General features: G+C 38.7%; 3 protein-coding genes across 4 annotated transcripts; 2 read left to right on the plus strand and 1 right to left on the minus strand.

Annotated features, from left to right (window-relative positions):
* Window positions 1-1,266: 1,266 nt before the first annotated feature.
* Window positions 1,267-2,340, plus strand: uts2r4 (urotensin-2 receptor 4). Its single transcript, XM_044115616.1, has one exon. It carries the CDS (start codon window positions 1,267-1,269, stop codon window positions 2,338-2,340), a length of 1,074 nt encoding a protein of 357 aa, XP_043971551.1.
* A 1,601-nt stretch (window positions 2,341-3,941) lies between these two features.
* On the minus strand, window positions 3,942-7,733 carry lgals2b (lectin, galactoside-binding, soluble, 2b). The gene is made up of 4 exons (XM_044115617.1): window positions 7,655-7,733; window positions 5,581-5,654; window positions 5,242-5,401; window positions 3,942-4,312 (listed from the first exon to the last, which is right to left on the minus strand). The coding sequence occupies exons 1-4, from the start codon at window positions 7,655-7,657 to the stop codon at window positions 4,166-4,168; spliced, it is 384 nt and encodes a 127-aa protein (XP_043971552.1). The 5' UTR covers window positions 7,658-7,733; the 3' UTR covers window positions 3,942-4,165.
* Window positions 7,734-9,459: 1,726 nt separating this feature from the next.
* Window positions 9,460-24,219, plus strand: gtpbp1l (GTP binding protein 1, like). Of its 2 annotated transcripts, XM_044115619.1 has the most exons (15): window positions 9,460-9,605; window positions 9,885-10,057; window positions 10,326-10,437; window positions 12,253-12,433; window positions 15,386-15,569; window positions 15,729-15,893; window positions 16,003-16,126; window positions 16,856-16,970; window positions 17,769-17,913; window positions 19,478-19,660; window positions 19,844-19,979; window positions 20,069-20,247; window positions 20,368-20,508; window positions 21,887-21,937; window positions 23,805-24,219. In XM_044115619.1, exons 2-15 carry the CDS (start codon window positions 9,887-9,889, stop codon window positions 23,916-23,918), a joined length of 2,001 nt encoding a protein of 666 aa, XP_043971554.1. In that variant the 5' UTR covers window positions 9,460-9,605; window positions 9,885-9,886; the 3' UTR covers window positions 23,919-24,219. The 2 variants fall into 2 exon arrangements, with proteins under 2 accessions (XP_043971554.1, XP_043971555.1); XM_044115620.1 differs by lacking the exon at window positions 21,887-21,937 and having other exon boundaries at window positions 9,516-9,605.
* The last annotated feature ends 816 nt before the right edge of the window (window positions 24,220-25,035 follow it).

The raw sequence follows: 25,035 nt of genomic DNA on the forward strand, positions 1-25,035 counted from the left end.
TTGTGAATGGCTTCAGAAATGTCATGCTTTTCTCTGTAACTTGCTAAAAGACCTAAAATTTAATAAGTGCAGATGTGCATATCTGAACTTGTGTGGATTAGAGAGAAGCGAATACTGAATTTAAACTTCAGTGCTTCATTAAAAGCCTCCAAAAATAACACCTTTTCAATTTTACAGACGCATCAATGGGAGTATATAAACTCTGGCATTATAAAGTAGTTGCTGACAGTTGCCCCTACCAGCAGTTTGTGGTGTCTAAATCCACACCTCGGTGTTTTTGTGACATTAGGCTGAGGCCAGGGAGGAATGCCACATAAATCAATAGGCCTGTGCCAGTTTTTCACCCTGGTGAGAAAGAGGGAGGACGGATTTGAAAAGGGAGACAAGAGAACTGCAACCAAGAAAACTTCAAAGGGGAAGCTGGATTTTCGGAGCCGTGGAGAAACGGGTGGTTCGTCTTCCACCACGGGAAACCAAGTAGATAAACAAGACCAGCAGGAAATCATCATGGCTTACATGGAACTGAAGGATTTTTACCACAATGTCTCAAATGGCAACATCAGCAAAGAAGCCTAGAAGAACAGAAAATAAGTTTTGACTCTGAATGGATGCAAGACGATTGCTCGCATAACCTAACTTGGTGCCTTCAAGACAAGTGAAACGAGTGGGAGTTATTAGAATTACAAATTATGTAAAAGTGGAGAAGGGATCTTTTTTTCTCCTCTCTGTTGTAGAAACTTGCTCCCGAGATATTAGCAACTGGAGTCCTATAAAAAACGGCTCTGTACTCTCCATCAAAGGCTTTAAGCACAGTTTGTCCATTTGACGGGCTGAGACTTCCCCACTGCTCACAAAAATCTCATGTTGGTTCTACTTTAACCCAGACCCAGCAGGAGAGATGCCTGCTGTCTGGAAGTGAGAACACTGCTTTTTTATTTTGAGGTGTCTTTGAAATCCCATGATTGCGAGCATAAATAAACTGGAAGAAATTGGGCAACAAACACTGGAAAGAGCCAGCAATTTTCAGACTCGAGTTGTGTGAGTATTGAATTTAAATCTGCTCTGCACACTATGATCTTTTCCGTAACACTTATTGACATTATTTTCTGTTTCCTCGTTGGTCAGGTTTAACTAGTCTCAAACACCCTAAGCTGCCAAGAGTGCTTGACAGCAAGTATTTGAATTGCACTTGGATTGATTAGAAGACGTTCTCATAAAGTCAGACAGAGCGCCTGTCCTCTTTAATTCCTGACCTATACATCTGCAATGAACCGCACCCTCAATGCCACCATCACTTCTGAGACGGGACCTGGTCTGACCCCGGGGGCTGAAGATGGAACCTCTCTGTTTGGTGGTAGTGCTGCTGGAGCCAGTGGAGGTCTGTGGGTGACCTCTCTGCTCGGTGCCACGCTTTTGGTCATGTGTGCCGTAGGACTGGCAGGCAACATTTACACGCTTGTCGTAGCGCGCTCAGCCGCTTTGTGCCGGATGGGTTCCATGTACGTCTACATCGTCAACTTGGCCCTGGCCGACCTGCTCTACCTCTCCACCATCCCCTTTGTTGTCTGCACCTACTTTGCCCACGACTGGTTGTTCGGCGAGGCTGGCTGCCGCATCCTCCTGAGTCTCGATCTCCTCACCATGCATGCCAGCGTCTTCATTTTGGTTGCAATGAGCTTAGAGCGTTACCGTGCCGTTGCCAAGCCCTTCAGTGCCCACAGATCCTCGTCTCGGAACCGACGACTCACCGCAGGAGTGATTTGGGGGTTGGCGTTCACGCTAACGCTTCCCATGATGGTAATGATACAACTCAGGGAGGCCAAGCCTACTGTGTATGGCATTGTAAAGAGAATCTGCTACCCCACCTGGACGCCTGGAGCTTTCAAGGCTTACCTTACAGTACTGTTTTTCACAAGTGTCTTAGTCCCTGGACTAATAATCGTTGGACTGTATGCTGGGCTAGCAAGGCGCTACTGGACAGTGCAGGCTAGCTTAGGGGGTTGCAGCCACTCAGCCCGGAAGAAAGGACTCAAACAAAAAGTGCTAGTGATGATATTAAGTATCATAGTAGCCTATTGGGCATGTTTCCTACCGTTTTGGGGATGGCAGATGGCTAAACTTTTCTCCCCAGATTCCCTGAAACCTTTGTCTGCAGTTGCTCACAAATACATCAATTTCTTTGTCACATGTCTTACCTATGGGAACAGCTGCATCAATCCATTTCTTTACACTCTCTTGACCCGAAACTACAAAGATTATTTGGCTCAGAAAGGTCCGTCTGGGGGATCTAGCAAGGCTGATCTTGGGACGGCTGTGACAACACCTCTTCACGAACTCTAATGGATCACCGTACATTCAGGCAATGGAACGTCCTCGACTCATCAGCCATGATCCAACAATATGAAGCTGGACAAAGAGACATTGTTCAACTGCACAAAGACACTTTGAAGGCGTCTTTTCTCTTCATTGCTCCCGTTGGGGTTACCCAAGTAGTTTCAGTCACCAACTCAGTTTTTACAATTGTTCAAGACAAAAAAACCTGGCGTGAAGTATGTAGAGAGGTCTGACTCTTATGACCCCCTTTAAGATAAGGGGGATTTTTTTGTGGCTTCCCAACCCTTCTAAGACGAACAGAAACTTTAAGTATGAAGACAAAAAGGGGGGAGAGGAAGATATATCCAAACTATTTGGACTATTTTTGAGTTATTTTCATGGAGTAATAAGTCATCTGAGAATTTTTATTGTTTTCTCTTATTCTTGGTAGTCTAAATGGCTAATAACGGGTCATTTTCATGTGCAGTCCTATCGCAACCTTACACAAGCAAAAAATTAACACTTTGTAATAGATCATTTTTCAAATAGTTTTTTGCACCAAAGAGTTAAGAATATATAAACACGTTTCCAATGAGGCTCCTTAAATGTGCATGTGCAATTTTAAATCGACATTTGTTACTGTATTTAAAATGTACCAGGATGTATTTGCTCATTTATTGCAAGGAAATGCGATACTTTAGTGGTAATTTCCCATGTCCCTTAGGGGGTACCGTAGACTTTCAAAAAGAAAGTTACTTTGATTATTATCCTTCTTCTTCTTTGAACAAAATATTCTGTGTGCATCTGGAGAAAACCGGCCTTCAAATTGAGCTACATTTGTAAATAAATTTGTCCTAAGATGCCTGTGATGGAAAATGCTGGTACATTTTTGGATAGCCCAGCAGATATGGATGTTTGGTGGCATAATGTCAAGCTGTTGTTCCTCTGAAGGAAAAGAGCATTTCAAATCCTACCATTGAATTTGTTTGATGCAGATATTTTAGTCCTGTTTTGATTCTAATCAGAGGGTAACAACTTTTTCCTTTTCATGCCTCTAAATTGGTCAAAGCTGCGTTAAACAAAGTTCTTAACTTGTAAATGAGGTTTCCTGTCTTCACAGTGAATGTGGTTCAATCGTGTTACATTCCTCGGCTTCTCTACAGTGCTTCTCTTGAGTCCTGCTGCAAATTGTTTCTGACAGAGTGCTTCATCTAACACTTGTCCCTTCTTTCACATTACCAGGTTTCACACCTCACTCTGTATATTTTCCCCAAATTATGTTTGTTTCTAAAGATGGCACAAAATGAAATGGAGCTCGATTCTCAATTTTCTGCTTTTTTTTTTACTATGTAATTTTTTTATTTTATGTTGATAGCTAATGTTGGCAGCTGTCTAATCCATATCAGCAGAGGTTATACTTCTGAACAGGATTTTTATTACACATTTCTTTCAAGGTTGCCAGCAAATTTACCTGCCTATACCTTGAAAATATGTCGATATCTTTTTAACTTTGTGTACAATTGTGATTAGATAATCTGCATCAATTTTTAAATTTTTTTTTTAATTTTTATTATGAGTGTATACTTAAATTTTAGTGTAATTTTAGTATACAAAAAGAGTCAAACTTGTCCTTTTTCAGCTTTTATTGAAGAGACTAGGCGGTTTATTGATGAGCTGTAAGGGCAAAAGCGGTGACATAAGCTGTGATCTGGCGCCATCTGCAGACTTTTTCCGGTCATTGCAACACAGTGGTTTCTCAGCAAGCAATAAGAACACCAGCCGGGTTCAGCGACTCTGAAATGGACCATTTCTCCAACCGGCAGATCAGAAGATGTTGAGAGGAGTTCATCCTCTACTTGATCTTCACCCCCACGATCCTTGCGTCGCCAGAAACGTCGAAGGACTTGTACTTGACGTCTCCCAGACGGTTGGGGAAGTTCATCATGCTGCCGTCGGGAAGTTTGATGTAAAACTGCTCCATGTTGAAGTTGATGTAAAACTGCCAAAGGTAAGAAAAGAAGGGCAGCACATGCATTAGTTCTCAGGTAAAAATCTGACTTGTACAGTAGAAACACTAAAGAAGAAGAACATGTGTTAAAGAACAACTAAAGCAGGATTTTCAATAGAATTATGGTCCAATAATAATGGAGATTGAGTTTTATGGCCCCATATTCTCCTTTATGATTACCCACAGAGAAGTGCTCCAAACCAGATCTTACACCCACTTGTATAAATGTGCAATAATTATTCTAATGATTGGAACAGATTTTTCCAATTATTTAATAATTGGGTAAACTGAGATGCAGGAATAGTTTTGGGTCATTACACCAACAAAAAAAAAGAAATGACGGAAAATTCAGCTTCATTGTTTTACCTTTTCTTAATATGCTTTATCATGGAGAAAAGAGTCTGGAAATACTGAATGTTTCTGTAATCATGTTTAAGGACTAATTTGTTTTGGTTCAAACTTCTTTATGTCTCATTTGTCATATTCAGTCATCTCTTATCCTATAAGTTATTACATTAAGGTCTATTGTAGCTGATGAGGCCGAGTCTTCATAAATTTTGCTCCATATAGACGCAACTACTAGGAATCTGTTTTTGCATATGCAGTGGAATTATAATTTACACAAATCGGTTCACTAAATATTCAATAATATAGAATAAACAATGACTGTCCTTGATGTTCTGTTTAAATGTAGAAGTTTCTTTTCTTCAACGTCATTCTGTCTCTGAATTAACATGTGATCTTTGAGTTTTGTTTATGACTAGAAATGTTACCTATTTGCTCTAGAAACTAGATCAAAACTACTTGGCAAGATTTTGCGTTTTTGCAGTTTGTGTGCGTCTAAGTCTAAATAAAGCTCACTTTGGACAGGAAAACTTGTATTGTCGTATCTTTTTGCAAAAATGATTCCACAAACACACCTTGCATTCCTGCCCACGCACAAAGGGGAAGTTCATGTCTCGTTCCTCTTGACCCCAGTCACCCCCGGACCTGGAATTGCAGACAATGACGTTCTCGTCGAAGCGGGGGTTGAAGTGCATCGCGATGTTCTCGGGATCGTGACCGATGTTGAGTGCAAAGCTGCAGCGAAAGCAGGAACAGGTAAGAAGAGAGCAAAGAAACGGGAAGAAGCACGACGCCGTGAACTTGTATTACCGCCGCGCTACTTCCTCTTGATGAAAATTTTACTGAAATCTGCATTTTAAAGCAGATGATGACATTGTTACACTTTAAAAAAACAACAAAAGAATCGTGCATACCCAGAGCAGTCATCGTTGGGTCTGACCCGGACTTTAAACTCCTGCCCTTCCTTGAATGACATGTCCTTGACTTTCTGTTTAAAGATTTACAGTTGTGTGAATGTAGTTTACCAGGGCAAACACTGACTTCATATTTAACACAGATTAAAAAAAAAAATAAAAAATCATTAAAAAAATTATATTTAGGGAAAAATTTAATTCTTCACACAAAAAAGTTGCTTTGCAAGAGAAGTAGATGCATTCATAAGCAGTTTCATGTCACAACCAGGTAAAATGTATAGCATTTTGTGTGTGTGCGTGTGTGTGTGTGTGATAGAGAGTGAGAAAGTCACGTTGTTCAATTCAGAATCAGTAATGAGAAGCTTTTCTTATCTTGGCAGTTGATGATCAACCAGGATTAAAACAATGTATGGTTGTAAAAGAGAGTCAAAAGAGGAAGGTGCTCTATTTATTCAGATGTGTGGACATCATATTGATGTAGTAAAATCATAAATGAACCCCCACCCTCCACACACACACGCACACATGCACGCCTGCACACACACACCTAACAACTCACCAAAAGGCTACAATCTGCAACCTATGTTGAAGATATAAAAAATTCATATATACTGCCTCTGTGTATTTGAGTACAAAGACAGAAAATGGAAATGGTTTTTGGGATTTTTTTAAAAGCAAATGAACTGTTTCTTATTCCAGGCTTGTGCTTGAGAAAGTCACCCTGACTTTCCAGGGATTTTTCCTTCAGTTCTGCGAAGTTGTTTATCTTGTCAATAACGCTATAAATCCCATTCACATTTGTGCTTCCTATCTATGTGCTGAGCGCATAGTTTAAACATGAACTTCAACTTTCTGCCCCCCTTATATCTATATTGCCGCACCCATAGTCGTCTCACTTTTATACAACCCCCAAACTCGCAGGCAGATAAGTTTGGTTTATCATTGACTTGACAGAAGGTGCTGGATAAATAGTCAGTGGACTGGATTTTATTGATCCCTGTGAGGAAGTGAAGTATTTAGATCTCCTACAAGATTATACTTCTCTCTCCCTCCCCGGACACATTTTAAGTTATAACTTGTAAAAGTTGCAATATCCTCCACTTTACCGACGATACAACCGAGTAGCCATATTATCGTCATCAAGAACTAGCAGCTGATGCTCGCTGAGAAGCAATTGGTCAGTCCTCGTTAAATTTAATATATGATAAAAAATGGAAATGGAGTCTTCCTATGTATTTTAGACAGGTCAAACATCTGAAAACGACTTCATGTTCCTCTTTCAGAATTTCACCTACATATTTAAAAAATGCTTAACTCGTTCACCGCAAATTAAAGACTAAATGAATGTAAATCAACCTTTTAATATATCATAAAAACAATGTTGAGTACTCAGTCAGTCATGTGGGAAAATGTTTATGCCATGGTCAGTGGTTGCGTTAACCGAATATTATCCTCTTTGCCGTTTTTTTTAATGGTGCATAAATAAATTTGTCCGCCATCATTTTGACAGATTACACACAGAGAACATCGCGGAAGTAATTCAATCAATTATATATATATATATATATCACTTATATATATATATATATATATATATATATATATATATATATATATATATATATATATATATATAATATATATATATATATATATATATATATATATATATATATATATATATATATATATATCAATTATATATATATATATATAATTATATATATATATATATATATATATATATATATATATATATATATATATATATATATATATATATATATATATATATATATATATATATATAATTTTTAATTTGCCGTCCTCTGATCAATTTCATAACTTCAGAGAAAAAGTTACATTTACTCGGTTTGTCGATAACACGACGATGTGGATTATCTGTTCAGCTCGTTAAATATCAATTAAACAAAATGTAATAGAATTACTTTAAAAATTGGCTGGGAAAATTAGATTATAACAAACTTTTTTTGACCAGGTTCGTCAAAATTACGGACAACAAAAAGGCCTTGAATCTCTTCTGGCTATGAATGAAGCTGTTCACACTACTCACCATGTTGGCGGTCTTCAGAGGCTTGTCCCTCGAGTGAGAACGTTCCGCTCGCTGGTTAATACTTTATGTCATCCTCGTGACGTTGCAGGGGAAGGAAGGAACCAATTGGATGTGGAGCAGTAGTTACGTTTACTATTACCGTGCAAGTTCAAAGAGTATGAAAGTTTTAGGCACGTGTAAGTTTCGTGAAATGCATTGGGATACATTCTCCCAGGGTTGTCAACTCTCAGCCTTCTGAAGTTAAATTTTTCTTTCCATCTCACTCACTCTACCCAGATAAACTTCACTAAAAATAATTAAAGTCCCTGGACTTAAAAACGAGAACACTCTCTCCTCTCGCGTTCTCCCCCCCAACATTTTATTTTGTTGAAAGGAAGCTATAGATGTACTCTTTGTAAGTACCAAAATACAATGTTTGTCTGTGTTTGCTGAGCTCTACATGTTACAACTATTTTGCCATGGCGATGTTTTAAATGAGTCTGAGTTTACTCTAAGCAAAAATGATCATCAGAAGCAAGATGACTCTTCAACGTTTGCTCATCAACCAGGAGATTATTACTTCCCATATGAACAACCAGAAGAAGAGCTCCAATATAATGTATATTTGTTATATTTGTTTGTGAATATTTTCTATTTTCATCATTTATTATTCTCATCATAAATGATAAATTATGAAAATAATAAAATGATAACTTATGAAATTAGAAATTAATAAAAAAAATAAATTAATAAAATGCTGGTGACGCTGGTTGATTATACCACCAGCATTTTATTAATTTGCTGGTGGTACATCTCCTATGAAACTAAAAAATTAAAAATTATAAACAGTACTAAACAATACCTGTAAGGTGAAGTATAACTTGATAAGCAATCTATAGAAAAAATAAAATGTGATTAGCCGATCATTTACTAACTTGTCAAGCTGTCAACTTAAAATCAATTTCTTATCATGTTGATTTTGTCCATATTTCAGGGACCTATAATAAAAAATATGTCAGTGCAATAACCCTGATGACACACAACGCTTTTATGACCTGCACCATCTGGACCCCGGTCTCACTCCAAGCTTCACTCGGAAGTTGACAACCCTGATTGGCCTTACAACAATTTCAGTAGCAGTAAAAGATAATAAAATGTAATATTTTATTGTCAGCGCGATGCATTTGAATTGCACTGAAAGCGAATCGTCCTTTTAAAACTGGACAACAACCACAATAATTTACATGATTTAATTTATTTAGTTATTGTTTATTGTCAGTATGATACATCATTGTACCATATTGTACCATCTAGTGCTGTCTACGTGTCATGGACTTGAGTTTTAGGGATATATAATTTTAGTTTCGAGGTGACGCCCACTCAAGTGGGTGCGGTTTGTGTCTCATGATGCATTCATTGCATTCATTTGCCATGACAGATTTCACACAGTATTTTGTAGATACTGAACGATTAATGTTCCCAAAATTAAACATTTTTTAAGACATTTCCTCGCCTAGTTCTTTGTTTTTCTAAAGGAGTTGTTGTGACATTTTTAATATATAGCATGCTAACTTTATCTGAAGAATCTTCAATTTTGAATTAAGTTGGAAGTTGCGTTCTTTGATAGTTATTTCAGTATCAATACCATATATTTAGTCTTTAATTGATTTGAAAACAATTAATGTAATATCTTCAAGTGACAATTAAATTGAGATTCATGTTACAACGCGTTTATTCGTAGATATGAGCACATATTCATGCGTTTAACTTTTATTAAAGAAGTGTAGCAGAAAATTTCTTCTTTCCGTGTTGCTCGAACGCAACATAGCCTACTTGTTTTATGACGTAACGTTATAGGGCCAATCCCTTGCCTTTGCTTTTGTTGTGGGCGGGACAAACAGTGTGAGCCCAGAAATCGAAGCCAAATAGAGTAAACAACAAAGTTAGCTGATCTGCTAGCTTTTATTTACTGGTATGTTTTGAACTCATTGCCACATTAACGACCTATTTTTGTAAATGCAAAATTAAAAGTATAAGAGCACTGACATGTGAAGGTTTATGTTCGTCTGTTTTAATCAAGTATAGAGTTGTTTTTCGGCTTTTGGTTAGCGTTAGCTAGGTCTATATGGTACTCAGCCTAACTTTTGTGTTTACTATTTGCTAAGTTTTACTATTCATATCCAGTCAGGAACAGCTAAGGAATGGTGTAAGATTATTTAATTCTGATTATTTTAACGCTGTTTGCTTTTAGAAATGGCATCAGCGGCGACATGTCCAGGCTCAACACCTCCAGAGTCTATAGTACCAGCTTGTATGTTCGCACCAGACCGGGGATGTGCTGATGATCCGTCGTGTGGAGAAGACTTTGAGGACGGCGAAGGGACAAATGGGCAGTCTGTGGATTACCTAGACTTGAGCAAAAAGGTGAACCCCGTTATAATCTTCGGAGAATTTTTTTTTAAAGAAACCGATAGCTTATAAGCAAATTACAGAGCAGTGATATTAAGTGTAGATGTTCCAAAAACATGACTCGAAAGTGCAGACTTTCAAGACATCCCTTCACCTGCTCAAACATTAACTGTTGATGTTGAATGAAATCATTAGGGAACAAGGGAACTTTTGAACTTAAAGAATAAAATGTTTCGTGTGGTTTGCTGATAAGATGTTTCTGTCGCTGTCTCTCATTTTTCAGTTGGTTCTTGTGAGCCCAACAGGAGAACAGTACGATTCATTACTGCGGCAGCTAAGAGAGCGGATAGAAGAGGGATGTGGAGAGACGATCTACGTGGTCGGGATGGGCTCAGGTAGTGTGGAGGATTTTATGAAGTTTGTGTTTAAGCAAATAAGAACCACAGTTTCCTAACAGATATTACTATCTGTTAGAGCAAACATACAGCTGGTATCAGTCAATAAAAACAAAAACATTATGCAGATTTTTCTGTTGGTTGTAATTTTTTTGTTCCTTTTCTTTCAACATTTTCTCTGTGGGCTTTGCTTGCATTTTAACCTATTTAACATCCAGCTCATCGTTGGCTGACTCCAGGTGGTGTATTTAAACATTTGACCAAATCCTTTTTTGAAACGAGTGTAAAATGTGCTTTGAACAACTCTCCGTTAAGAAATTACAAGAAAAGGTGAACACATGCAGTGATTCGAGACCCGGAACCGAACCTGGACAACCCAGTTAAGGACTTTAGCCTAAGCACATGGTGTGTTTTCTCTACCAACCGAGCCGCCCAGCGCCCCATTTTTATCAAATTAAAAAAGAATTAACTCTAGTTAAAACTGTACGTTTAATCATTTATGGACTAAAAGTGGTATTTGATGTGTAGGTTGGAAGAAAAAAATAAATAAATCAGATTTTTGGTATCTGACCTGAAAATGTGAACATAAAATGCAGAACATGCTGTTGAGATTGACATAAATCCGCAAGTAAAAGTTATCTATATGCAAACATGGCAAAAGTAACCCTACATGGTAAATCCTATCTGTTTGTTGTTTGGCTTTCACTCTAAAACCTCCTCTGTTCCACACACACACACACACACACACCCAAACATGAGAGCCTTTTGTTGGCAGCCAGACTTCTTTTTGCCCGTTGCAGCAGCATGCCTGACCTATGTGGCGTTCTGGACGGGGTGTGTGGGCGGGGCCTGTTGTGCGTATGTAAAAGGGTGTCGTTTGTCAGAGCTTTGCAGACACTCGTTCAGATAAACACATTTCCATGTTTATTCTGTCCAGGTTACTAGCTGACCTCAGTCAATGTCTTTGTTTCTCGGGGTAACGCAGCTTTTCTTGTCTGTAATTGGACAGCAGTACGTCGCTGCTGCATAAAGCCCGATGGAGGTTGATCCGACTCTTTCTTGGAAAAATAATCTATTGAAGTGATAGATTCAATAGATTATTGAATCTATTGAATCGTCTCTCACAGGACTGTCACTGCTTCAGTCCCGCTGCCCAGTAAGCGCCGTCTCATGTTTCTGAATGTGTAAATACTAAAGAGGTGCCTCTTTAGTATTTACACATTCAGAAACACATAATTTCACCAAGTGTTTTTAGTTGAGTTTATTGTGGAAATTAAGTAGTACACTTGAAATAAGACAAAACTAACTTACAAGCAGCTTTACAGTTACAGTTAGGAGTTTGGTTTAAGCAAACAATTTCTTGATATTGATAAAAGTGTACTAGTTGCTCTGAAAGATTATTTCACTTATTACAAAACTTTTTCCCCTTGTACTTTTCCATAAATATTAAAGAATTATTGACTTACAACAAGCTCCTGTCATGCTGAAGAGTCACTTGTAAGTTATTTTTGACATGTTAAAGTGTACAGAGACATTTTCACAAGAAAGTAGATTAAAAATACTTGGTAATATTTTATTTTTGCAGTGTTAAAAAATACTGTATGGTTTTCTTTGTTTGTTTGAAGGTAATATGCAATAATTAAGTCGTTTCAGGGGCTTGGTTAGGGTCACGGTAATTGAAGGTTTTCAAATTTCTTTGCCGACATCCCCATAAATCTTTTGTTCCACTATTTTATACATTTTACGTCTCTCACAGGACTGTCACTGCTTCAGTCCCGCTGCCCAGTAAGCGCCGTCTCGTCGTTTTCTGTGCAGATGGAGGCGATTACGGTCTGGATGAGAAGGACATGGAGGCGTCGGTGGCCACGGTGCGGTCGCTGTGTGAGCAGATCGAGGCTGACCTAATCCTGCTGAGGGAAAGGACGGAGAGCGGTGGGAAGATTCGAGACTACCTCATCCGCCGGCGAGTCGGGGAGCAGGATTTCCTGGAAGTGAGGTATGAGTTACTCTGGGTTCTAGGAACGGGCCAAGTAATGTAAATCTGTGATGAAGTCGAGGAGGATTTGTCCAGACATTGTACAGTTTGTTCTGAATGTGTCACTGCTACTGCAGATGAAAAGCTTTTGTGAAATATTCATGACTTTGACACAGTTTCCTCCTCGGCCGGAGCATTTTTGTGCTCAGTTTGGATCTTCTCTGTGTGCTTTTGAGAGTTTTTGATGGGTTTCAGTGTATCTGAGGCAGGCCAGAGGCATGTAGACCATGTGAAGGAGGTTTGCTGGGGCATCGGTGTGGAGTAGTGGCAGGCTCTCAGTGGAAGTTAACCTCTTACCTCTATGATAGTTGGGGTGGGTGGAGTCATTTCAGCTCAAAAGCAAAATGTTGTTCAACTCAAACTAATGGACTGGTTTTTTTGACCTTCATTCAACCGAATATGAGGCGGTTAGGTTGTTATTGCGTTATTTTTTCAAGCCACATAAAAAAAATAATACATATTATAAAAGACAAACTTATTCACTCCCATGTTGACATTAGGGTTGAAAAACTCACCGCGGCATAAATATTTCACATCAGTCTTTACCAATAGTTATTGATTAGTTATTTTTGTTTTTAAATATCTAAAATGTCACCAAACTGGTTTCGTGGCCTGTCCTGTTTTATCCACAGCTTCCTCTCAATCTGTTGTACTCCATTACCTTCCTTCGCTCTACGTCGTTGTTTTTGTTGCTGCGCGAGTCACCTGATAGGTTGTTGCTAGGTAACCAACCTGTCGGGTTGCCAGCAGCCTTACTTAGCTCAAGGTTGAGCACCTAAAGTATTTCCTCTGCCTCCATCCCCCAGAATTCTGTGCGGTTCTGAATCGGAATTCAGTGAATTGATTGAACATTCTATCAGATGTACAATCTATTGATATTGATCATGTCTTTATTGTGATATGTATTGTTATTGATTTATTGTCCAGCCTTAATTCACATTATTGTGTTGTAATAATAGGAATATTATGTCATTTTTCACTGACTACTGCTGTCACTCACTTGATGGAATACTCTACTAGATTTATTTTCAGGTCTGGTTCGTCTCTTTCCTAAATGCCCACAATCAGCTAATAACTCTTCCCTTAGATTGGCTGATATTTGATCACTGAAAAGTAGAATAACTTTATTTATTTTTTTACTTTTCATCTGATTATAGTGTGAGCACATTTCCACTGCAGCTGTACCAGCACATAAAACCTCTAACGGTGGCACTAACAGATGAGGTTATTACAGCACAGAGCCTGTTAGTAATGTATGTCAGCCTGGTGTACCTGGCTGCCAGCTGCTTGCTCTTGTTTCATTTTGATTTTCATTTCTTTCTTCTTTTGTTTCCACTCTTGTCCCCGAAAGAGAAAATATATTGTTATTCAAGAAACTCATTGAATTTAGCCCTTAGACGCTGCGTTAAAGGAGATGGTGATGTGTGTTCATTCACATCCACTCACTGTTACAATGTCTTTGGGAAAAAAAAAAAGAATAAAGTCAGACAAGGTCTTTTTGCAGGTCGGCTCAAGTTTATTTGTACAGCACGTTTCAGCAACAACACAGTTCAAAGTGCTTCACACCGTAAAAATATAATAGTCACCGATTATGAAATCAGCAGTAAACATTACATTCTGTCAAATGCCATCATCAAAATCTTTAAGCTAATGTACATCAAATATGTCGATCAAATTTCCATCTATTACAAAAAATCAAAAACCCGAGCCAGTTGAGGTGGCTCGGGCATCTGGTCAGGATGCCTCCTGGACGCCTCCCTGGTGAGGTGTTCCTGGCACGTCCCACCGGGAGGAGGAAGACCCAGGACACGCTGGAGGGACTATGACTCTCGGCTGGCCTGGGAACGTCTTGGGATTCCTCCAGAGGAGCTGGAAGAAGTGGCTGGGGAGAGGAAAGTCTGGGCCTCCCTTCTGAAGCTGCTATCCCCGCGACCCGACCCCGGATAAGCGGAAGAAGATGGATGGATGGATGTTTTTTTTTTCTTTCTATCTTCGTTTAGGCAAACTTTGAAAGACACTGTTGCAGTAATCAATTCGACTAAAGATGTAGGAGTTTTTCTAGAGTTTGCTGAGACACTCGTCCTCTAATCCTGGAAATGTTCCTCAGATGATTGAAGGCCGACTTTGTAACTGTTTTTGTGTGTCTCTTAAGGTTCAGGTCTAAGTCCACCACTCCTTTCAGATTTCGTGTCTGATCACTAGATTATAGCTGTTCACAGTCACCTGTTGGTATTGTAATGTAGAGCTTGTTGTGGAAAAAATACTATTTCCAAGCACTGTTCAGGTAAAATCACTCAGTCAGGTTTATTCATATATTGTGCACAATACAGAGAGCTTGTAGGGCAATCAGTAATGAAGCAGCTCTGGATGAAAAGCTCTCCCAGACAGAGACAACACATGAGTTTTATACAAAGGGATAAGAGATCCTAAGCATGGGAAAGAGACTGGTTCCCATGCAGCTGTGAAAAACAACGCCCAACCTTCTACATGTAACCAAAATAGTTTTAACTTGGTGGGAATATACAGAACTTAGAATAAACATACAACAATACAACTAGCAGGTGTGACTTTACTGTAATTTTTCCCACTACAAGCTGTAAATCATCTGTGAGTTCTGATTACTAATCTTATTTCTTATTGTTATAACCTGAGCTAATGGGAGCTTGTAGATATTAAATTAGGAGGGGCCCAAGGATGGAACCTTGTGGTCCCCCACAGTTACCTGTGGGCACTAAGAAGCTCCGTTCTTTAGGTAAGCTTGGAACCAATTGAGTACTGGACCAATAAATAAGTTAAGACTTCACATTTAGAGAGTTTTTAAATGATCAGATATGAATATAATGTCCCAGTAGACATTATCCAGAGCAGAAATTTTAATTACCTACCCTTGACTTTCTGTCGTCTTGTCTCTAGAGTTGCAGTTGTTGGCAATGTGGATGCTGGGAAGAGCACCCTGCTCGGTGTGTTGACCCATGGCGAGCTGGACAACGGCCGAGGCTTCGCCCGCCAGAAGCTCTTCAGGCACAAGCACGAAATGGAGAGCGGCAGGACCAGCAGCGTGGGGAACGACATCCTGGGCTTCGACCAGGAGGGTCAGGTGAGCCGTGGGAGTGTGACAGTCCTGACGTTTGGGTCATTGGCATACTTTGGTTTTCACCGAAAAACATTAGTCGGGGAGAATGCAGTTATATATATATTGATGTAAAAGAAAAAAAAAATCAATCTCTGTATCTTCTGTGTCCCTCTGTTACTTTAGGTGGTCAACAAGCCAGACAGCCACGGCGGAGGCTTGGACTGGACCAAGATCTGCGAGAAATCCTCAAAGGTCATCACCTTTATCGACCTGGCCGGCCATGAGAAGTACTTGAAAACCACCGTGTTTGGGATGACGGGCCACCTGCCTGACTTCTGCATGCTTATGGTGACTCTTGTGTTTCTGTTTTTTAATCTTTTTTTAGCTTATGTTATTGTTTGTAAGAAACAATAACACCTCTTTTTTTTTTTTTTTTTGGTTTCACATCTTTTGACAGGTGGGCAGTAACGCCGGCATAGTTGGCATGACGAAGGAGCATCTTGGCCTGGCGTTGGCCCTGAATGTGCCGGTGTTTGTAGTTGTTACAAAGATAGATATGTGTCCAGCTAACATCTTGCAAGGTAAGGAGACGGTGCAGGATGAATACATGATAAAGCTGGAGATGCAAGTTTCATTTTATGCACTTTTTGGTTAGATTCAGTGTCAAGAAAATGTCATGTTTATTGGTAAACATTGGTTTTTGTTGGAACTACCAACAAATAAACAAAAACACTAAGAGGATAAATACATTTTCTGCTGTAGGATGTTGATATTTGTGGGAAATTATATTTTTAAAAAAAAGCACATTTTCAAGCAAATGACAAAAAAAATAGATAAAATATATGTTAATGGTACTTTTGGTGTAAATGTTGTGGAATTTCAATTAAGTTGTTTCATTAAAAATGGCACTAGCTTGAGCCATTGTGGAAGTTGCGAAGAGCCACTTGCGGCCCCGGAGCCTCAGGTTGCAGATCCCTGATCTGTACCTACGTTTTAAATTCCTCACGGCTTTTAAATGATTTCATTGTTTCATAATTAATGGTAATCAGCAGGTAAAAAAATTACTCTAGTAGTAAACCAGTTAAACCAGGGCAGGTTTCAACGTGACACAAAAGAGGGTTGTGTGAGAAAAATTACGGAATAGAAGCATCAGGACTCCTGACCTGAACTGTCACAATGGATAACATGTTAGCATCATTAAACCGCTTCCTTCTTCCTGGTCATGAAGTCTGTTATATTCAGTCTGTGATGTTTGCACACTTTGTGAAAACACTTGCTTTTCTATTCTTTTTTTTTTTTTGTTGCGACAGAGACACTAAAATTACTACAAAGATTATTAAAGTCCCCTGGCTGCAGGAAAATACCGGTTCTGGTCCAGAACAAGGACGACGTCGTCGTCACCGCCTCCAACTTTAGTTCAGAGAGGTAAGCTTCCACAGGGGTAATGATAATTACCCCTCATTATTTGTTGTTTTTGTTTGTTTATTTGTTTTGGATTTTTCAAATGTCGTCCAGTTCAAATGTTTGTTAGAAATTAAGCTTTGTTGAGCATTGAGAGGGTGCACTTGCATTATTGTTGTATTACCATTATGTTACGTAAAAGTGGTCTCAAACCAACATTGTTTATTGTAATAACTTCTGGGATGATTTATTGTACAAGAAAACATATAGTGACTGATCTACGTGACTGACGATACTCACCCCACTGTTGCTAACTAAGCGACTGGGTGACTTTGCAGATAAAAAAAATCGGTATTGGCCAGAATCGGAATCAGTAGGTCAGACATTTTAATTATTGGTGACCAGCTTGAAAACTGCAGTCGGTTTGCCTCTAAGAACAACATAAATAAGAGCAGCGGTTAGCTCAACTTTAGTTTTCAAACCTTAACTCTCTGTGGTTTTTGAGACCAGAATGTTTTCTTAAATGTTAAGAGTTAAATGTTTTTCCTTTTTCTTTTTTTTTTGTAAAAGAGACAGAATCAAACTTTTCATTCAGCCAGCTGACTAGCAGTTCACAGGAGCACGAGTGCTATGCTGCCATCTACGCTAGTAGTAGAAAACGCCTTGAACTGGGTAACCAGCACAAGCCGTTTGCTAACTGATGTTGGTTGTTCACCAACATCAACCCCTGAAGTATTTTTCAACATCAACAGCGCTGCTAAATTAAATATATAGCTTTTTTTCCCCCCGTTCTCACCACTGAGCTTCTCTCATGTTTTTAAGGATGTGTCCCATTTTCCAAATCTCCAACGTGACGGGGGAGAACATGGACCTGCTGAAGATGTTCCTGAACCTGCTCTCCCCGCGGACCACGTTCAACAACGACGAGCCCGCAGAGTTCCAAATTGACGACACATATTCTGTACCGGTAAGGAAGTCGTTGCACACTCTGCTGCCCTCTCTGAGAGGCTTTTAAAAGTTCCAAAAATGATTTACAGCGAGTGGCTGTAAATGTAACTCTTTAATGGTTCAAACGTTGAAGCGTCTGAACCAATTTAGAAACTCTGTTTTGGCTCTCTGTTGCCACAGGTGATAGTTAATGTCAGTTCTAATGTATGGCACCCACAGTGTCATGTAGAAAACAAATACAACTCTGAATTGCATGAATGCACTCTGTGTGTGTGTGTGTGTGTGTGTGTGTGTGTGTGTGTGTGTGTGTGCAGGGTATCTTGTCTCTTTTTTTTTTTTCTTACCATCTAAGCAGAATTTAAAAGCAAGAACATTCTGTTTGGGTGGACACTCATAGCTAAAATAAAGATTATAGCGATGCATGCTTCTAGAGAAAAAAAATCTATGTGAAGAAAGTGAAGCATCCTCACTAGTAGAGTGAATGATTTCCAATAAGTATGAAACAATGAATAAAAGTACTTCATTTTCACGTTCCAAAAGCAAGTTAAGATGAGATTCAGAGTTTTGGTGAAAGTAAAACTCCTCCATTTTATTTTTATTAAGGCATCGACGAATCAGCAAGGATCCAAGTGTTGCTCGTATACATTCTGTGCTTATTATATCTGTCTACTTTTAAGATGTTTCCAATGGTAACCGTGACTTGAAGATGCTACGTTGTCGTGTTTTCACCTACAGATGAAGCAAGACGTTTACATGCACTAAATAAAAAGACTCACACACCTTTTCTCTTGGTGTCTGAAGTGAAATCAGAGGAAATCTTGTTTTAGGCCAGCTAGAATTACCAAAATTATTTATGATTTCCTAATATCTAAATAATGAGAGAAAATGTCAGAGATTAAGAGAAAAGGAGATTGGACTTTCTCCGTTGCTGCTCCTTGAGGCCTGATACCGTAGCTCTTCTGTCTTTTTTTATACTTATTATTACTTATATTATCTTAGCAATATATATATATATATATATATATATATATATATATATATATATATATATATATATATATATATATATATTTTATTTTTTATTTTTTTTCCTTTCTTGTAATTTTTCTCTTTTCTTTTCATCAACTTATTATATTATTGTTTTGTGCAGCTCTTTGGTGCAGTTTTGAACCTGTTTTTAAAGTGCCATATAAATAAATTTGACATTGACATTTATTAATTTATTTCTTCAAAATTGGAAACTTCCATTTCCTCAGTATTTGGTAGCATTGTCTTTGATTTGTATGTCAAAACGTATCATGTCTTAATTGTTGAATGCAAACATCTGTTTTCAACTGTATAAAATAAAAGTTTCATAAATCTTTAGATATTTGAGCAAATCGCTGCTCAGTGCAGAATTGTCCATATCAGGTTTCATGGCCCTACATTTTGAGGTTTATGGATGAAAAATTGCTGAGACTGTATTAAAAAAGTGCTAAATACTCCTTTAGTTCAGCACTGTGAAGCAGTTAGCCAATCAACTGTGTTCTGGAAGTGACGAGATCTAGTTCTGCTCCTGATGTCATGTCGATGTTCTTTGGCAGGGTGTGGGAACAGTGGTTTCTGGTACTACGCTGCGCGGATTGATACGACTCAATGACACGTTACTCTTAGGCCCAGACCCGCTCGGTACCTTCATCCCCATCACAGTGAAGTCCATCCACCGCAAAAGGATGCCCGTCAGGGAGGTCCACGGTGGACAGACTGCATCCTTCGCTCTGAAGAAGGTCAGTGGGGAAACATTTGGACCTTTATCGAGGGGAGTGTATGAAATTTCACCTCTGAGAAAGTTATTTTGTAACGATTCTTAAGCTAGGTTTTAGAGTTTTTGTAGTTGTTCTGCACCAAAAATCATCTTTTCATTTTATGTTTAGTGATGTTTTGTTTCCACCCTCCATTCATGTCTTCAGATTAAGAGGTCGTCAATTAGGAAAGGAATGGTGATGGTCTCTCCAAAGTTAATGCCTCAGGCTACCTGGGAGTTTGAGGCTGAGATCTTGGTGCTTCACCATCCAACCACAATATCTCCAAGGTACCAGGCCATGGGTGAGTTGAAGTATTATGGACACAAGCCTTTTGTCTTGTATAAAACCTGCTTGTCCAAGTAAACGTGTTATTGACTTTCCATCTCGTAGTCCACTGTGGCAGCATCAGACAGACCGCCACTATCCTGACCATGAATAAAGACTGCCTAAGGACAGGGGACAAGGCTTCAGTCCATTTTCGCTTCATTAAGACACCCGAGTATCTGCACTGTGATCAGAAGCTCGTGTTCAGGGAAGGTCGCACCAAAGCCGTTGGCACCATCACCAAGGTAATGGGCCTCATGGCTGTCCGATTGTTTCAGTTTACACCAGTAAACAAAGTAGTCCCTGCTCGTAAATATAAGCTATGTGTTTAGCAAATAGAACTAACTAACTAGTCATGTTCCCAGCTCCTCCAGTCGGTGAGCACACAAGCTGCCAAAGCCCAGCAGGCCAAGTCTCAGATCAGTAGGAAGTCTTCTAGAGAGGGAATGACAGGGAGTGAAGACACGGGGTCAACAGCACGACCGCTTAGTCCAACTATGGCATCGGTGAGTCACCAGTCCCCGGCTTCAGCTGAGTGTTTTTGTAGAAGGCTTTAACCAGAATACGGGCCAGACGGTCTCACACTATTTTACTTGCAAACATCACTCAATAAGAAAGTTAGTGATGTATGATTTAGTCTTTTTGGTCTTAAAGAAAAACCTTCACATTAATAGTAGGACTGATCACAACAGATTTTTCTGGTGGATTTTCCGAAGTTCTTTGAAATGCGTTTTTGAATAATTTCCAGAAATCAGAAACACTTAGTTTCTTCTAACCTTAAGCGATGATTGTGGTACTTAAATTTAGACCAACATGAAATTATAAATAATTTCATGTTGCCTGTAAAACTGACTGATACTTTCATGAACAAGTAGGCTTGTCGTAATAAATCAATCACTTAATAAATTAAAATAAGCTCAATAGATTAAAATAAGCTCAATAAATTCCATTTGAATGATTTATCGTTTTTTATTGTTCGGTATTTATTTGGGGTCATTGACCACAGGGGCCCAAAAATAGCTAACACCCTCAAATAATCGAGAGCCCCTCTAAAAATCCTTTTACCTGTCTACTTTAATGTTTAAACACCAAATTTACCCCAATGTGCACTGTGGAAATTGGGGAAGCTGACATTCATCCTCCTGTCCGTTCTTCCTGATTGGTGCTCTGATTGGCACCAATCAGAGCACCAATCAGAGCCAAGGAAAATAAATGCTGCTCCTGGATTGGAAATTGGATTTTCCAATTGCCAGCCAGAATCATGACAAGTAGCATTGGGTTTATTTTAGCTTCCCAATCTACATTTTCTTTTGAATATTTCAGACTGCTATCAAATAAGTCTGGAGATTCACTGATTTCCAACAAGTAATTTGGAGTTATGTTCCACAGAAAAATAACCGAATGTGTGAATCTGTGATCACTGAACCTCCAAAAGATGGGGGTCCTCTGAATCCTGAAAACAGTCGTCCTTTTTTGTCGGTGACCAACTCAGAAGAGTATCGCTGCTGTTGTCACAGTTTATTTGCCTTGAACTTTGTGTTTCAAGAGACATAAATTGACTGTTGCTAGCTTTTCAAAATTGCATTGAAGCTTTTTTTGTGTGTTTTGATCTTTTCAAAATCTTTCCTGCTAATTTGTTGTGCTTTCCTCTTTCTACACTCCCTTCCCTTCCTTCCTTCTTGGTTGGCATAATGTTTTGTTTTGACCTTCATTGGCCATCATTGTACTCTACATCTGTCTTCACTTACACATACCCTCCTTTATCATCACTGTGATTTCATTTCATTTTTTTCCCTCCCCTCATTTCTGCCACTCATTTTCTGTGCTTCAACTGCATCGTTGTCCTGTTCTTCTCACCCTCGCTGTCTTAACATGCTGCGTTAGACAGTGGCAGAGGAAGATGCTCTATGTAAAGATGACAACAAAGAAAACAAGGTAAAGACGGGGGCCGGCTCTGAAAGCAGGGACTTACAGTGGTACAGAGAAAGCTGAAAAAGTGAGCAAATCAACAAAAAATGGAAGTAAATACTGCATCAGGTGGTTCTCAAAAATATTGAGAGACCACAAAGATGAAGGCTGAGTAATATTCTTATACAAAGAAAACAATAAACTAACGGTTCAATAAAAATGTTGAAGGATAGTGACTGTTTTTTAATCATTTTTGTTTTAATAAAAACCATAAAACAAGTCATTTGTGATAAACGCACCTTTTTTAATTGATAAATTGGACTTGCACAGAAGTCTTCAATTGAACTTTAACCTCCATTTGGTAGCCAAAAGAGGCAGACTATACACACACACACACACACACACACATATATATATAACAGCAGTTTGTTTGTGGTAACTGTTTGCTACTACCTGACCTGAATATCTGGACTCTTAAACTTTTTGTACATAGCTGTAAAGTGTTTCTAATATTGGCATTTTGTCTATGTCATCTTTCAGTTTCAAAAGTAAAATCTAATATTTAACCTGAGCTTTAATTAAGTTGATATATGCCTTTAAAAAAAAAAACAAAAAAAAAAACAGCTACCATTAGCCACATGAGCATGCCTAGTAGATTCCCCAAAGGATCATATCTGTGAGCAACAAAGCATTGCCGTGACTATGTTAGTGGTAAAATGTGACACAACTAGACAGCACACCTTTATGTCAATCAAACTGCCAACAGAACCCAGAGGACCGTCATCCTGTCTCTGCGTAGCTGGATTATTAGTGAGCCTTCAGTCAGCAGTAGCTTAGTGAGTAATAAGTTTTGACTGACAAAGGGTCCCCCGAGCGAGACACTTCGTCTTTATCCGTACCAAGAAATCTTCCTCTTTCAGACACTGTGTCAGTTTCTTATATATTATATATATGTCAGCTAGCATATAGCAACTGGCTGCTTCACCTCACACACAGCATCTGAGGTTAACAAATTCTTTTCCATAGGCAGATTCCTCCCCTGAGAAGTGGAGAAATGGCCACAGACTGCATACAGGAGTTTCCCTCCCCCCCACACCCCCTCTCCTAGACACACACCTGTTTCTGTATCTAAACACACACTGGTGCTGTCTTTTTCATGTTGCGTTCGCAAACCCGCGCACAGTAACAGTGGGGGAAAAACTTGACGTCAGAAAGCTTAGCTACTCTTGACTCCAGCTGATGTTGCTGGTTGTTGTAGAGGAAGCGTGTCGTTCAAGGACCAGGTTTTACATATCAGCTAAATGAAAATCCCAGCAGTTTGACAGAGAACTTAAAACGTCATTCTAAACAGATAAATAATTCTTCCTAAAGTAATGTGTTGATTATTACAGTTACAATTATACAATGACATTTAGTTATTGCTATTTTGACATTGATATCTAGATAGACTAAACACCATTACTGGATCTTGTAGCTTGTTAAACAAAATATTCGACTTAAAAAAAAAGAAGTTGTTTTTGATTTTAAGTAGATTCTAATTTAAGCCGACATCTGTACTTTTAATATGCAGCACTCAATACTTATTTTTGGTATGAAAATTAATCCTAACTCCAACTGCAATCATTAGCATGAGCAGAACATACATCAACAGACATCAGCAGGTGAAACGTTGAAACTTTCTGGACTTCAAACACCCTGAATCAATCTAATCCCATATGTTTTTCTTGCCGTTATAATTTTCTCTTAACCTGTTTTTTTGTTGTTGTTTGTTTTTTGTTGTTGTTTTTTTTGAGTTGTGGTCTCAACTTCTCAGAATTGCATTCTCTCATTAAAACCAAACCAGCTTCACCTGATTTCTCCTAACCTCCAGAGTGGTGTTGATGTCTGTCTGCAGCTGAAATCGGGAGGCGGAGGACGTCGGCGAGGGGGTCAGAGACATCGAGGGAAAGGTCAAAATACCGCAACCATGTCTTCAGCAATGCCCACAGGAGCAGCAGGCTCTTCCTAAAGGCTGAAGATTTCCTGCCTCATCATCCGGTTCTCTTAAAAACATTGGCTCCCTATCTGTTGTTTCTACAGTAGAAGGTGTAATTCTCAATAGGCTGTGGAAGGTGGTTTGGATTTGTGCATTGCAACGTTTGCCATATTTGTAGTTTGTCAGAACTTCCACTAGAGGCATCGTCTTTTTTTTTTGCCCAGCCTCCAGTCTGCAAAACTTTTCTTTTCTATTACTGTAAGCTGCCCTTATTGCTCCTTTTGGATGGAACAAATGTAGAATCAAACAAGTAAATTTGGGCAGGCACAACATTTTCGGTTGTTTGGAAGTCATTTTTGGTTTTGCCGTTGCCTTGACGGCGTGTGGATGGTTGGCCGTAGATCTCTGACTCAATAAATGGAGCTGCTTTATTAGTTCACCCTATCATTGATGGGAGCCGGGTTTAAAAAAATCCCTGCTTCAGATGTTCTTGATGTGAGAAAATAAGTGTTGATTTTTGGCAATATTTTGGAAATTGATAAGAAGATACCTGAAAATTGTAGCTTTTGTTGCATTTCAAATCACATAACACGTTTGTAAATGGATAAATTTCTCTCCTTTTTTAAAAAAAATCAATCTTGCTGAGGTTTGATCTTTAATAGAAAAACAACTTCATCTGCTTTATCATTTCCTCAGTTTCTTTAGCAATTTAATACGTTTAGTCCTTACAACTAATTTTTTCACTCTTATTTTTAAAGAAATGTTAACTAGATTCAAAATGTCAGTTTTTGTTTTTCTCTAGTCTTTTATTTGATTATATTCTTAAAGATGTTTTTGGCACCAGTGGCCTCTATTGAACAGCAAATAGACAGGAAGCCAGGAAGTTCGACCAGAAATCGAACCCAGGATAACCATGTTGAGAACTGCAGCCATCCAGCTTTTATTGATCTCTGATGATAACTAGTAGATCCGGGAATCTCACTGTAACGATGCAACAACGCACATCAAATGCCAAGGAAGAACATATTTACTGGTAAGTCACCAAATTGTAGCTGCTCTTTTTTTATTTTGGAGTCCACCTAAATGAGCAAGAAGCAGCCATTTTCTGACTTAAGAAGTAAGATTTGTTTAAATGCAAGATTAAATGTTT

This window comes from Gambusia affinis, linkage group LG04 (genome assembly GCF_019740435.1).
Source record: "Gambusia affinis linkage group LG04, SWU_Gaff_1.0, whole genome shotgun sequence".
In the NCBI taxonomy this organism is placed as follows: Eukaryota; Metazoa; Chordata; class Actinopteri; order Cyprinodontiformes; family Poeciliidae; genus Gambusia; species Gambusia affinis.